The sequence below is a fragment of the Erinaceus europaeus genome, chromosome 2, assembly GCF_950295315.1.
Source record: "Erinaceus europaeus chromosome 2, mEriEur2.1, whole genome shotgun sequence".
Lineage (NCBI taxonomy): Eukaryota > Metazoa > Chordata > Mammalia > Eulipotyphla > Erinaceidae > Erinaceus > Erinaceus europaeus.
The window spans coordinates 99501782-99517980 of NC_080163.1; the positions used below are offsets into that span (position 1 = coordinate 99501782).

General features: G+C 35.4%; 1 protein-coding gene across 3 annotated transcripts in view; it reads left to right on the forward strand.

The window, feature by feature from the left end:
- WDR17 (WD repeat domain 17) overlaps positions 1-16199 on the forward strand; it is an 85737-nt gene that overhangs the window by 56978 nt on the left and 12560 nt on the right. For 2 of the 3 annotated variants that reach the window (XM_060184525.1, XM_060184534.1), the window contains exons 18-24: positions 2056-2120; positions 5903-6035; positions 6603-6694; positions 7974-8073; positions 9528-9667; positions 10394-10414; positions 13231-13342. In XM_060184525.1, coding sequence (XP_060040508.1) covers positions 2056-2120; positions 5903-6035; positions 6603-6694; positions 7974-8073; positions 9528-9667; positions 10394-10414; positions 13231-13342 — 663 coding nt within the window. The remainder of the gene's footprint in view (positions 1-2055; positions 2121-5902; positions 6036-6602; positions 6695-7973; positions 8074-9527; positions 9668-10393; positions 10415-13230; positions 13343-16199) is intronic. The other variant, XM_007528263.3, reaches the window with a different exon arrangement.

Genomic DNA, 16199 nt, shown 5'->3' on the forward strand with positions numbered 1-16199 from the left:
AACACTACAAAAAATGGGAATAGATGGAAAATTCCTGAAGATGGTGGAGTCTATATATAGCAAACCTACAGCCAACATCATACTCAATGGTGAAAAACTGGAAGCATTTCCACTCAGATCAGGTACTAGACAAGGCTGCCCACTATCACCATTACTATTCAACATAGGGTTGGAAGTTCTTGCCATAGAAATCAGGCAGGAGCAAGGAATTAAAGGCATACAGATTGGAAGAGAAGAAGTCAAACTCTCCCTATTTGCAGATGGCATGATAGTATACCTAGAAAAACCTAAGGAATCCAGAAAGAAGCTTTTGGAAATCATCAAGCAATACAGTAAAGGTGTCAGGCAGGCTACAAAATTCAAAAGTCAGTGGCATTTCTCTATGCAAACACTAAGTTAGAAGAAGTTGAAATTCAGAAATCAATTCCTTTTACTATAGCAACAACAATAATAAAATATCTAGGAGTAAACCTAACCAAAGAAGTGAAAGACTTGTATACTGAAAATTATGAGTAACTATTCAAGGAAATTGAAAAAGACACAAAGAAGTAGAAAGATATTCCATGTTCATGGGTTGGAAGAATTAACATCATCAAAATGAATATACTACCCAGAGGCTGGACAATATACTTACTATATACTACACCTGAGGGAGATGGGTCCTGATATTGGGGCAGCTTGGAATGTTTCTACTTATGAACACAGAATGTGAGCTCAGATCTACAGGGATGCTGAGGTCACATGGGCTCCTAAGCTGAATATGGGCCTTAGGTCACATCAAATCAATGGGCTTACAATCAACAATATTTATACACCTTTCCCATATTTGGGAGCTACCCTCTTCCCTGATCTTTTCTGGTCCTTCTGCCAGCCAGGACATCATCTCCCCAGACAATAATTAGGATCCACCTCCATATCAGATTTCAGGCTCAAGCAAAAAAAAAAAAAAAAAAAACCAAAAAAACAAAACCACTAGTATAGCCACAGACCCTTTGGAATATAACTAAAATATGCCTACTAGCTATCTACAAAGTAGACTCCCCCCCAACTCTTCATCTGCACTATTCTAGCCTTTAAGTCCATGATTGGTCAACAATTTGTTTGGCTTTGTATGTTAACTCTCTTTTCAACCTCCAGTTTCCAGATACTAACATGATGCCAACCAGACTTTCCTGGACAGACAACCCCACCAATATGTCCTGGAACTCTGATTCCCCAGAACCCCACCCTACTAGGGAAAGAAAGAGCCAGAATGGGAGTATGGATCGACCAGTCAACGCCAGTGTTCAGTGGGGGGAAGCAATTACAGAAGCCAGACCTTCAACCTTCTGCATCCCACAGTGACCTTGGGTCCATACTTCCAGAGGGATAAAGAATAGGAAAGCTATCAAGGGAGGGGATAGGATACAGAGATCTGGCAGTGGGAATTGTGTGGAGTTGTACCCCTCTTATTCTATGGTTTTGTCAATGTTTCCTTTTTATAAATAAATAATAATAATAATAATAAACCTGGGACTTTGGAGCCTCAGGCATGAGAGTCTGTTTGTGTAACCATTATGCTATCTACTCCTGCCCTTTAATCTTTTTTTCCTTTATTTATTACCTTTTATGTATTTTATTGGATAGAAACAGCCAGAAATCAAGAGGGAAAGGGGAGATAGAGAGGAAGAGAGGCAGAGAGACACCTGCAACACTGCTTCACTTGCAAAGTTTTCCCCCAGGAGGTGGGGACTGGGGACTGGGGACTGGAACCTGAGTCCTTGCGCATTGTAATATGTGCACTCAACCAGGTGCTCCACCATCGGGCCCCTACTTTAGTCTTATATGTCACTTTCTCTACCTCTATTTTTTCTTGTAACTGATGGAATTCACACGTTTTCTTTGAAAATATGACAATATTTATATTTATATTCTCAACAGTACATGAAGAGAATATAAAAATATACCTAGAAATCTAAAAACACTGAAACTTATAAATAGGAGTTCATAGAATTAAAAGTTGATTAAAAATTAGACTATCTAAACAAGTATGTTTCTTCTTTTCTTTTATTCTAGTGGGACAAAGCTTTGTCGATTGCACCAGGTGTCTCTGTGAAATACTGGAAGAAATTAATGCAAAGGTAAGCCAGAAACTTCATGTCCAAATAAATGTTCTCAAAAGTGTTTAAAATATAATTAATATATAAATTTGACAGTAGCTTTTGAGATTTTTTATATTCATATCTTTCTTGAATAACTGGAATTTTATATCTAATGATATAATAAATTAAATGAGTCACTTGTAAGTTATTTTTTTAACCTGATATCTGATAAAGATGGTAGAAATCAAGTTTCCTCATGTCAATGGATGAAATGATATCACTAAATATTGTCACTAGTTAATATATTTCTATTGAAATATAACTAGTTAGATATTCTAAAAGTTCATTAAAAATTCTATAAATAATCTCACATATTTTCCTTTGTAACCAAAAATAGCTGTTGTATTCCTCTCTGTTGGTGTAAGGGTCATACTGAGGAAAAAGAAAAGTTTTACCACTGAGTCAACATCACTAATACACTTGTTCTTTTAAAAATTTAGTAAATTAATAAGATTTTTTCCTCAGATATATCAGATTTCTAAGACTACTATAACAAAGTTCCATAGTGCTTTTAGGGGTGCTTCAGTTAATTCTGTGACACTTTATAAGGCTGGAATGTATATCAGGATATCAGTAGGCTTGGTTTCCATTGAAGGTTTTTAAAATATCTTGTTTCTCTTTCTACTGGTTACCTTATTGTCCATTGACTTCTATAAGTATCATTGCTGCCTCTATCTTGTCTTCATATGGCATTATAACTTGTATATTTTGTATCTAGATGTCATGTTTTTTCTTTACCAGAGCACCACTTAGCTCTGGCTTTTGGTGGTGCCAGGAATTGAACCTGGGTCATCTCACATGCAAGTCCTGAGGATTATTGTTTCACTAACTCTTCAACTTCAAATGTCCCTCTTTTTATAAAAATGTCTGCCATGTTGGATTTCAGGTCTATCCCAACTAATGAGAGTGGCAATTCCCTATTTCTAAATAGATTTACATTCACAACTACCATGGGTTAGGACTCTAACATCATTTTTGAAAGAACACCTCTCACCCAAAGCATGAGACCATACTCCTCTGTTCATTCATCCAACAAATGTTTATTTTAGTGCTTGCTATGTGTCAATCTCTGTGCTATCCCTGTAGAGTACTATTTTATGAGCAGGCTACTTTCCTTCTGGTGTTAAAAATGAAAAGTTTGCTTTTTTCTTTCTGGAGATATGGATGAGAAAAATTTCAACTGCAGCTTGAATATATAAATAAAAATCAACCCAAGTCTAAGCGTGAATTCTAGTCTAAACATATTAATCCAAAAGGATTAACAAAGTTGCAATAGGAATATATACTGCTTGGTCCGGGAAGTGGCGCAGTGGATAAAGCATCGAACTCTCAAGCATGAGGTTCTGAATTCAACCCCTTGCAGCACATGTACCAGAGTGATGTCTGGCTCTTTCTCTCTGTTCCTATGTTTCTCATAAATAAATAAATAAATAAAATCTTTTTTTAAAAAAGGAATATATACTGCTCCCTAGGATCTACTCTTTCAATAATAAATGAATAGGCTGACTTCAGTTCTCAGACTGTACTCTTCCTATTCTTAACTCTTAAGAATATCAAATAAATCTAAGAACCTATGCACTCCAGAACAACTATGAATGTTATTCTTCTCACCAAAGCCTTGGTAAAGTCAGATTATAGGCAGTAAGCATTACACAGAATAATTTCTGCTTTCAAGCTCTACTTTATTTTATAAAATTTATAAAATAATTATTTATATTATTTTATAATTATTTATATTATTTTATATTACAGACATATATGTCAGCAGGGTTTGATTCCACACCCTTCCCACAACCAGAGCTCTGAATCTTCACTCTTCCTGTGCAATCCACCACAATTCCCCTAAGATTATAGACATGGGCCAGCCATCATCTCTACATGTCATACATAATTCCCTCCTTTTTCCTGATTCAATCCTCTCTTCCCCTCCGAGCCATAAAGGACAATGTAATTACTTCCATTTGTTCCTCTCCTTTTCCTCTCTATATGTTCCTCTCCTTTTCAGGAGAGAAAACACAAGTAGAACCTGAGCTGGAATTAACATGTTGCACCAAAGTAAAAGACTCTAGGGTGGGTGGGAGAATGATGACAAAAAGGATGACAGAGGACCTAATGGGGATTATACTGTTATATGGAAAACTGGGAAATGTTACGCATGTACAAACTATTGTATTTACTGTCGAATGTAAAACATTAATTCCCCAGTAAGGAAATTAAAAAATATATATTGTCTGAGAGAATGTTGTCAGAGTAGAGAAAAAGGGATAGAAAGTTGGACTAAGGCAGAGAAAAGCTCCTGTTCTTGAAGAAAAAAATTCTGTGGCTAAAATGAACTATTTACCTCCATCCATCCACCTGCGCCAGGGCATATGTGTGTGTGTGTGTGTGTGTGTGTGTGTGTGTGTGTGTGTGTGTGTGTGTGTGTACACGTATATATATTTATATTTAGCACCAGAGCCTGTGTAACCTCTAAGTCCCTATTAGTCTAAGCTTATAGCTCATGATCACAACTGGGAACGTTGCAGGCTGCACTTATTTCAGGACCAGTCTTTTTCGAGTATCAAGGCAAGATATCCCCAACCTCCTTTGGGAGACTGGGGCTTTCAGTGGGAGGAAAGATGTGAGATTTTAGTCCTATCATTAGTATTTTTTTTTTTAAACCAGCCCCTAATTTTCTTTGTTTCTTAGTTCACATAATGGCCAGAAAATAGTCTCTTCATAGTTTCTAAGGCATGTTTTATAGATCCAGCCATTTAGAGAGATTGACTAGGAGTCTTTTGATCTGAATTTCAAATGTATAGAAGGAATCATTTCTAAGTAGCACCAACAGGGAAATAATGATCACATGATATAAATACAGCATTAAGGAGATCCCCTCAGTGGCTTAGTGTTTTGATTATGATATTTATAAGTGTGTTGTGCAAACCATAAAATATGTCTACTGCAACTACCCAAAAGTTTGCATTGTACTGTAATGTAATGAGATGCCAGCATAAATTAAATATGTAAATTATTTTTCAATAAAACTGGGGCTTAAATATTAACATTGGAATTAACTAATTTTATCATTGAAAAACTGCCTTGGGATTAAGAAGGAAAAGAAACTCAAAGAGAAGGACAGTAATAGGTACAGAGAAAGACATATGCATACATAGTCTCCTACACCAGGTTCTTGTCCGTAAGATATCTAGACCATGAATTTTTCTTTAAACTATCTTGTTTGGGGCCCTTAGAATTTTCTGCAAATTATTATCAACATTATTTACTTGTCTCATTCTTTTATAATGACCCCCAGAGCTTAAAGACTCTATTCATTTTATACTTAATAAACTATCTGAATTTTTCTATCATTAGTAGACACCCACGTAGTTATTAATCCAAATGGAAACAAATAACCCACTATGGAGTTTACACCCTATGTTCACACTGCCATTTTAATAGGTAAGCTACATTTATTTAAAACTAAACTTGATATTGTAATGCTTTTAAAATATGAAAATGTCCTCTATGCAAAAAAAAAACAAGTATCTGTTGCATTTATGATTTTAGAAAGCTTTAATATATCCCACAGGTCATTTTATTCTAAAAAATCTAAGTCCTTTTTAAACTAGTGATATGCATAAGGGCTTTCGGAAATCTACTACAGATTTTAGTAGTGCTCTCCAAAAATCTCAGTATAACCAAGAACTTTGAAATTAGTATATCATCGGGCAAACGCTAGAAGAAGAAGTATATCATCAAAGTTATTCCTGTTTCATTAGGAGAGCTGATCAGTTGATCCAAGAAGATAAGGATGATGTCATTCCATACTGCATAGCCATTGGTGATGTGAGAAAGCTACTAAATTTTTTTATGTCAAGAGGTCAGCTTAAAGAAGCTCTACTTGTGGCACAGGTAAAAACCACTAATGTACAAGCTATGTAGACATTGGTTGGTTGGCATGTGGAAGAGAGAAGATTGTGTTGACTGAGTCACCTTCATGTAACTGACAGTGATCAATAACTTGTCATCTTCCTACATCCCAGACTTCAGTCTTGACATTTTAGTTATTGTCTTTGTGCTCTGAACTCTAAGCTTTTATGTTGACTAGCACTAAGTCTGTTTGAACAATATTTCTTTTTTTTTTTCCATTTTAGTGGGGGCAAAAAGTTTATGGTACAGTTGTTGATACATGGGTACAGTTTCTCATCTTCCCATGATAGGCGTGTCTGCAAAACACTTTCACCCCCTAAGCTGGCTAATAATTTTTAACAAAAGTCTCATTCGGATTCTCATGGAGTTAACTTCTTTGATGGAATGAATTTAACATTTTACATTTCTTTAAAATTCTAAGGGTAGCCTCCATAGTTTAGTATAAATTCGAAACAGAACTTAAGTATGCTTTGCTCAAAAGATTATTCTAAAATAAGTCCATTATCAATAATTAGCTAATGACTAATTAAAGGTTTAATTAAATTCCAGGCTGCTCGTGAGGGAAATATGCAAATCTTACATGTTTCCACACCTGGAAGCTCTTCACATTCTGATGATGTCTACAATGAAGACTTTAATGAGTGAGTGACTTACGTTTTATTTAAAGTTAATATTTCTTATGATAGGTTTTACTTTAGGAGTTTACATGTGTGAAGAGATATGACTATCTCACTCAGCTAAATTTTCCAGCAATTACCATAATCCAGCTCTTTACAAGATCTATCCCTAGGTAAAGATGGAAATATTAAGCATTTTCATATAACTTACTTAAAAAACTTAATATTTATTTATTGAATAGAGACAGTCAGAAATCAAGAGGGAAAGGAGGTATAGAGAGGGTGAGAATCAGCTTGACCACCACTTATGAAGCTTTCTCCCTATCTAACATGTGTGCTCAACCAGGTGCACCACCACCCAGCCCCTTATAACTTACATTTTTTTTTTAGCTATACATTTTCATATAGCTTACAGAAAAGATAAATACATTTCAGTAGTGGAATTGTAAATAAAATACCTAAATACTTAAAAATTTAACAAACTGTTGAGGAGGAATATTGGTGAAAATCAAATATATTGTTTATCCATATTTTATTAGAAGTCAGTGTATATAAAAGCACAGTTTAATTGCATGACCATAGCTTTATACAGTGTCTAGAATAAATTTTAGTTCTGTTTAAAGAAATCCCAAAAGCAGGTGGAGGTAGATAGCATAATGATTATGCAAAGAGACTCTCATGCCTGAGGCTCCAAAATTCCAGGTTCAATCCTCCTATCACCATAAGCCAGAGCTAAGCAGTGCTCTTATAAAAATAAATAAATAAATCCAAATAGTACCTATTATGACCTTAGTAAAATAAATGTATTTAGTCTTTAAGGGTACTTATCAAATTAAAAAATATTATACTTTTTTAATGAAATAATACTTTAGGACTAATCTATTCTTTTGGTTCTTTGCTATTATTCTCTGTCATTTCTAGAGTTGGCATTTTAAAAATCTTACAAGACAGAATGTTTTAAAGTTAAAACTCAACCTGTAATTCTTCTAAGAGTAATTGCATCTTGACCTAAGTAATATACTATCCAATATAAGATGGTAAAATTTGAAAATAAGCCTTTCTTTTAATTTTGGTATGGGGCTAGGGGAGCAGTGCACTGAGGAACTCATAAACTCATCTAATAAGAGTTACAACTTTCTTGATTTCTTTTTTCCTCCCAAATCAGAATTTACTATGTGTCAAATCAAGGCTACCAAACTGAAACAGATTTGATACCTTAATCAACATGTTATAAAGCAGGTATTAGTCCCCTTTTACAATGGAACCCTTTTACTTATATGGACTATGTACTTTCCCCTCCCAGACTCCTGCACAAAGTCAGTAAAGAACTAGCAGAATGGTATTTTCAAGATGGTCGAGCAGTTCTAGCCGCATGTTGTCACCTAGCTGTCGATAACATTGAGGTACATTTCAAATTGGTCTGTATGAATGAAGAACTCTTAAAATGTATAATGATGTTTGGCAGGAAGAGATTTGGTGACTTCTTGTGTGAGATCTGGTTTGTGTGGACCAAAGAGGTAGTATAATGGCTATGCAAAAGACTTGTGCCTGAGGGCTGGGGACATAGCATAATGGTTATGCAAAAAAGACTTTTACTGCTTAATGATTATGCAAAAAGACTTAATGACTGTCCAAAGTCCCAGGTTCTATACCCCGACAACCATAAACCAGAGCTAAGTATTGCTTTCTCATTAAAATGAAACAAATAAAATATATTTATAAAAGAAAATTCTTTATAATATAATAAAAAAAGACTTATACCTGAGGCTGTGAAGGTCCATTTTCTGTCCCTACCACCATAAGTCAGAGTTGAATAGTGCTGTGGAAAAAGAAAAAGAAAAAGGAAAAAAAAAAATTTATTTTTCACACTTTCCATGCCTTTGTAATCACATATAAACACACAAAAGGAACTGCAGACTCACTGATTTTCTCTTTCCTTATCTTCCTCCTTCCTTCTTTCCTGCCTTCTCTCATCCCTTCCTTCCTTCCTTCTTTTTTTCACTCCTCTTTTCCACTTATTTTGTTTAATCACAAGATTTGTAACAACTGATTTTTAAGCATTTAATTCTAAACCAGAAGCAATAGCTAGAAATGCCTAGAAAACTCGTTGGACCTGGACTCAGAAGACTTGATGCTGAATCCTATTTCTATCACATACTGTCTTTGGTCAAGTCACTTACCCTTTCTGAATTTAAAAGTCCTCTACTCTAAAAGTGAAAATATACATACCTACCTTTTGTGTTTAACATGTGATTATGAGAACTAATGCAAATGAAAACATTTCTAGTTTTACTTGAAAGTATGCAAGTTATGTTTTGAGATATTTCCACTAATGTAACCAGGAAAAACTTAAATAAAGATTCAATTTCTATTTTGTATTTGTCATTAGATAGACTGGCTTTGGGAAATAATGCTATGGTATTAAAGAAGTTATAAAGAATTGGATTGTTTTCTGATAAGGAGAACAATGGGCATGTGGCGCATTTTTAGAGACTTACTAATTACTTATTTAAATAATTTAAAATGTGAGCAAGAGTTCTAAACACTTAAATTTTGTCTTTATAGAATTTTCTGACTGGGGAGGTAGCCTAGCAGGTAGATCACATACCTTTCATGCCTAAGGCCCCAAGTTTAATTGAACCTTTGCACCACATTTTCTGGAGTGGTATCTGAATAGTCTCTTTCTCCTTCTATTACTAAATAAAGAATTGTTTGTCTACCTCTTTATTACTTTTTCCATCTGAAAATCACAGTTGTTATTACATAAGAAATGTGTAGGAACTTGTAAGTAATGTTTTAGAAGATCCTGCTTACCCAGCATACTAGCAACTGATGACAATATATATTTTTGGGATAGCTCGCTATGTCATACCTGATTCGTGGAAATGAACTGGAGTTGGCAGTGTGTGTGGGCACAGTGCTAGGTGATTCCGCCTCACCAGCGACTCATTATGCCCTGGAATTACTGTCAAGAAAATGTATGATGATCCCAATGTGGTAAGACGTTCTAAATTAAAGGAGTAACTTTCTTATAGTGAATGTGTTTTGTAAATAATGTAGGTTATACTTGATAAAATTTGTTCTTTAATGTTTATTTATTTAAGATAGAGCCAAAGAGAAGTTGAGAGAGAATGAGAAGATAGGGAGGGTGAAAAAGAGAAAGAAAAAGAGAGATTGAGAGAGAAAGAGTAAGGAGAGGGGGATTGGAGAGAGAGAGAGAGAGATTGAGAGAGAAAGAGTAAGCAGAGGGGGATTGGAGAGAGAGAGAGAGAGAGAGAAAAAGACCCGAAGCTCTGTTCACCACTCATGAAACTTCCTTCCTGCAGGTTGGTTACTTAACAAAATTTGTGTTGGAAGAATTTAGGATCTTTCAAATTAAAAGATAAGATTGTGGTTGGGGAAATAGTGTTAAGGAGAATGAAGTAACGGTGGTGAGAATTACCATGATTATTTAATGAAATCTACCATGATTCATTTTTAGCCCAGTTGTATTTCCACAATATACCAGTATTTAGAACATCATGAAACATTAAATGTACACTTAAAGATTATCAGAATCACACATTCTCATATCTAAAAATATGTATCTCTGTCCATCTTGTTATAGTTTGTGTCTTAGATTAAGATTTGGAGATAAAGTCAATTTCCTAGCATAATTGAGTAAACCATGAGGACTTCACATGTTTACTGGTAAAAGTTTTCTTCTTAATATTTTTTCTTTAGCTTTCCATCTGTTGGATACAGGTACTATCTACTTTTATTTTAAAAAAAACTATTTCATTAAAAAAAATTCAATATAAGAATACCAATAAGAAGTGGGGAGTTTTGAGACATTCAAAAAGAAAAAAAGTGTTTATTTTTGTTTTATTTTGCATAAACTAATTCATTTGTATAATTTATAGCATAAAAATATAACTTCTCAGTATTGAGAACAGTCCCTATAACCAAGGCATAAAATCAGCCATAATTGGGAGTCGGGCGGTAGCGCAGGTGGCGCCAATCGCAAGGACCGGCGAAAGGATCCCGGTTTGAGCCCCGGCTCCCCACCTGCAGGGGAGTTGCTTCACAGGCGGTGAAGCGGGTCTGCAGGTGTCTATCTTTCTTTCATCTTCTCTGTCTTCCCCTCCTCTCTCCATTTCTCTCTGTCCTATCCAACAGTGACATTGATAATAACTACAACAATAAAACAACAAGGGCAACAAAAGGGAATAAATAAGTAAATATAAAATTTTTTTTTTTAAATCAGCCATAATTTTAAGCTAAAAAACTTGTATGAAAAGTGAATTGTGGGGAGTCGGGCTGTAGCGCAGCGGGTTAAGCGCAGGTGGCGCAAAGCACAAGGACCGGCATAAGGATCCCGGTTCGAACCCCGGCTCCCCACCTGCAGGGGAGTCGCTTCACAGGCGGTGAAACAGGTCTGCAGGTGTCTGTCTTTCTCTCCTCCTCTCTGTCTTCCCCTCCTCTCTCCATTTCTCTCTGTCCTATCCAACAACGACAACAACAATAATAACTACAACAATAAAACAACAAGGGCAACAAAAGGGAATAAATAAATAAAATATTTAAAAAAAAGATTTAAAAAAAATAAAAAATAAAAAAAAAGAAAGAAAAGTGAATTGTGGCTTTCCACAATATAAAATAATAGCTAGCATAGCATAAGAAATTAAAATGCCTGGTATGATAGTTAAATTAAAGAGCTTAGTGAGACCCATTTAAGTTCAGTCCCCACATCACTGGCAGAAGCTTCACTGCTGTGGTATTTTTCCCTGTCTCTGCCACTCTCTTTTTGCGTGAAAACAGTTGGTCTCGTTTTATATGAGGGTTAATGATTTGCAGTACAGTTGTTGACACCTGGGTACAATTTTGTATCTCCCATGATAGGTGTCTACAAACTATTCTAATCCCTAGCCTAGGCATCCTTCCACTATCATGCATAGATAAGTAGTTAAGAGTTGTGAGATATATATATATATATATATATATATATATATATATATATACACACACATACATACATATACATACATATATATACATATATATACATATATATATACATATATATACGTATATATATATGTGTATATATATGTATATATATATATATATATATATATATATACACATAATGAAATACTACTCAGCTATTAAAAGTGATGAAGTCATCTCTTTCACTTCTTTTTTTTTTTGGTAGAAGTGGAGAAGGCAGAAAAGCAGAGAGCCAATATAAAGACCACAACACCAAAGTTTCCTTCAGTGCAGTGGGAGTGGGGTTTGAACCTGGGCCATACAGTTGGCAAAGCAGCACATTATCCAAGTGAACTTTTTTTTTTAATTTTTTATTTATTCCTTTTTTGTTGCCCTTGTTATTTTATTGTTGTTGTAGTTGTTATTGTTGTTATTGATGCCATCGTTGCTGGATAGGACAGAGAGAAATGGAGAGAGGAGGGGAAGACAGAGGGGGGAGAGAAAGAGAGACACCTGCAGGTGGGGAACCAAGGCTCAAACCAGGATCCTTACAGCAGTCTGTGCTTTGCACCATGTACACTTCACCCGACTCCCTCAAGTGGACATTTTTACTGGCCCAAAAAGTGAGAAAAAAAATCTTACAAAGGAATTTATAAAATATGATTATATAAAGCAATTCAGTCCATATAATAGTAAATGGCCTATTTTCAAATACTTAAAATAATTTGTTCTGTTCATCTAATCCTTAATAAATAAATAAATCATAAGGGCCAGAAGATAGATCACCTAATAGGACACACGCCTTACCATGCACAAGGCCTGTGGTCAAGCATATCTGTTTTTGATTTTCACCTAAATTTTAAGAACTTTGCAAACTACTAAATACAAATTGTCTAAACTGTCTTACATATTATACTGGTTATAATGAACTAGTCAGTCCAAATGCCCATTGGTGACAAACATAAGCTTTTAAGAAAATTTCTTTATTATTCTGTAGAACATTTAAAACTATACAGTTTGGTGAGAAAATTATTGCATAACAGGAAAGTTAGGTGTGAATATTTAAAGACAGTGTAGATCATTTTAAGTATTTAAGAATTCTATACCGGTGTAAGGATCCTGGTTCGAGGCCCTGGTTCCCCACCTGCAGGGGAGTTGCTTCACAAGCAGTGAAGTGGGTCTGCAGGTGTCTATCTTTCTCTCCCCCTCTGTCTTCTCTACTCTCTCCATTTCTCTCTGTCCTATCCAACAATGATGACATCAACAACAACAACAATAAAGAAAAAAGTAAGTACAACAAAAGGGAATAAATAAATATTAAAAAAAGAATTCTATAGTACATTTTTTCTTTAACACCCTTTTTTCTGTAATTTAATTTAAAAAAACTTTCATAGTTATTGTATCTGCACCTTAAGATACAAAGTGGTATAGTGGGGAGGGCTTGGCATGTGGTACTGGTATGAAATTAGTTCTGTTCATATAAATAGGAAAAGCATGAAAGATATAACAAGCATCTTCTTCCTTTGAAATACTTCTGAATGTCATTTTCAGATCTTTTAAAATTGAAGTTTGCCCTTTTATTATGTGAATAGGAATCTTGCAGCTGATCTTCTCCTGATGACTCCTGAGAATGAAATACAGTTAGTAAAACTCTGTGCTTTCTACCCAGGGTGTACTGAAGAAATAAATGAACTACATGAGAAGGTATGCTGACAATATTAGTATTATTGTTTGTAATGAGTGCTACAGTTCAGATAACTTTAGATAAGGATATATATATATATATATATATATATATATATATATATATATGTCACAGAAGATAAAATTCCTTCAGGCTCTTTCATACATACAACAAAAATGGTAACAGAAAAAGCAGTGCATTTTTAGCTTCTACTATATGCTTAGAATTGCTTTAACCAGGTCTAGATGGTAGCTCCTGTAGCAGAACTCATACATTGCCATGCTCAGGACCCAGGCTCAAGCCACTAGTCCCCACATGCAGTGAAGGGGAGGCTTCAAAAGTAGAGCAGTGCTGCAGTGCTGCTCTTCTCCATCTCTTTCCCTCTTTCCCTATCTTTGTCTCTCACCTCTAAAAAAAAAACAAAAAAAGATAAAAATAGAAGTAGAAGAATAAGTAGTATTAGTGGTAGTAAAAGGAAACATTAAAAAGGTTACCAAGAACAGTAGAGTTATGTAGGCTCCAGCCCCAGCAATAACCTTGGAGGCATAATAATAATAATAATAATAATAATAAATTATAATAAAAATAATTCCCCTAAACTTTCAAATATATGTGCACTTGCTTATCATACAATCCTGAGCAGCAGGGTGTATTTATCTATCTTTCAGTTAAAGTAGGAGGTTGCCTAAATTAGTTAAACATGCAATGAGATTTTCACTTTCAATACAGTTCTTTCATGAAGTTCAGATCTCAAAAGCACTGTCTTCCACTAGAGTAAAGAAGTTGCACTTAACCCTGTCTCAACGTGATTTTATTGGCCGGGGTGGAGGGGAGTGAACCCACATTACAATGTAAATATATAATTAGCAATAAAAAGGGGAAAGTTAAAAGCCACTAAGTGCAGTGTGACAAGGCATGGAGTTCAGGGTCCAGAACTTCCCCTGTAATGTCAGTTACTCTTGGAGGGGTGTCTCATTTCTCTAGGCAGAGTCTCCAGTGCCCCAGATCTAGAGATGGCTTTAGAGAGCCCAGGGGCAGGGACTTTATCAGCTTATTTCAACTCCAGCACATATACTGCTTTGAGATGAGTGTTAGTTTTAGTTTGGGCTTGCCCTCCTGGCTCACCTAAGTATCTGTCTTTGCCTTGAACAGCTGTTTATCAATAACAAATGGTCTTTTTTTTTTTGTACCTGATAATTGAAATGTCTCTTAATTTTCCCTCACCTTCTCATAGTCAGAATCATTACAATGTCAATATATGTGACAAAATTTAAATCCATATGCCAAGTCCTTCCCACTGTACCACTTTGTATCTTTTTATTTTATTTTATTTTATTTATTTATTCCCTTTTGTTGCCCTTGTTGTTTTATTGTTGTAGTTATTATTGTTGTTGTCGTTGTTGGATAGGACAGAGAGAAATGGAGAGAGGAGGGGAAGACAGAGAGGAGGAGAGAAAGATAGACACCTGCAGACCTGCTTCACCGCCTGTGAAGCGACTCCCCTGCAGGTGGGGAGCCGGGGTTCGAACCGGGATCCTTATGCCGGTCCTTGTGCTTTGCGCCACCTGCGCTTAACCCGCTGCATTACAGCCCGACTCCCACCACTTTGTATCTTAAGGTACAGGTATGGTAACTCTTTAAAAATAAACAGACCTGGGCTGGGTGGTGGCGCACCTGGTTGAGCGCACACATTACAGTGCACAAGAACCTAGATTCAAGCTCTCAGTCCCCACCTTCACGAGTGGGGAAAAGCTTCACGAGTGGTGAAGCAGTGTTGCAAGTGTCTCTCTCCCTATCACCCCTTTCCTTCTCAATTTCTGGCTATTTTTATCCAATAAATAAAGATAATTAAGAATTAAATATATGTTTAAAACAAAAATAAACAGACCTTCCACCTTCTGCAACCCATAATGACCCTGGGTCCGTACTCCCAGAAGGATAAATAGAGAAGCTATCAGGGGAGGGGATGGGATACAGAGTTCTGGTGGTGGGAATTGTGTGGAGTTGTACCCCTCTTATCCTATGGTTTTGTCAATGTTTCCTTTTTATAAATAAAAACTGAAAAAAATAAACATTTTAAGAACTTTAAAAGAATTAATGAAGCACAATGAAATACATTATTTGCATTATTTCAAAGCACTTTAAAAATGTTCCTATGCAGAATATAGGAATATTTGTACCAAGATTACATATAAAAACAGCCAAACTGCTAAACAGTTGGAAGTTTGCTTATGTAAATCAGAGTACAGTTCTATATTTCTGTATTATATGTTTATTGTCTGGGTTGATAGTAAATAATCATATAAAAAAGCAGATTGTAAACTTGCACGTGCATAATTTTTTAAGTACCTAATGTATCTATAATTTTATTTATGGTATAAGATGTATACAGTTCTCTTAAGAAGTAGGATATACTGAGCCCCAGCAATAACCCTGAGGCAAAAAAAAAGGGATACATTTTCTCATCTTTAATTTTAAAAAAGTGTTTCACTTATTTGAACTTTGTTTTCTTTTGTTTTTCCCCAGTGGGCAAGTGGTTCTATTCGTTTAACAACACAGACTATTGAGTTTAATACAGATAATAAGCTCAAAGCATGTGAATATGTGTTTGTGTGTGAGAGGGAGAAAGAGAAGGAAATACATAAGGGGGTCAGGCGGTGGCATATCAGGTTAAGCGCACATAGTAGGAAGCTCAAGGACCTGTGTAAGGAACCATGTAAGGATTCTGATTCCAGCCCATCTCCTCACCTACAGTGGGGTTGCCTCAAAGCAGTAAAGCAAGTCTGCAGGTGTCTGTCTTTCTTGTCCCCTCTCTGTCTTCCTCCCCCTTCTCAACTTCTCTCTGTCCTATCCAAAAATAATTGAGGAAAAAAAAAA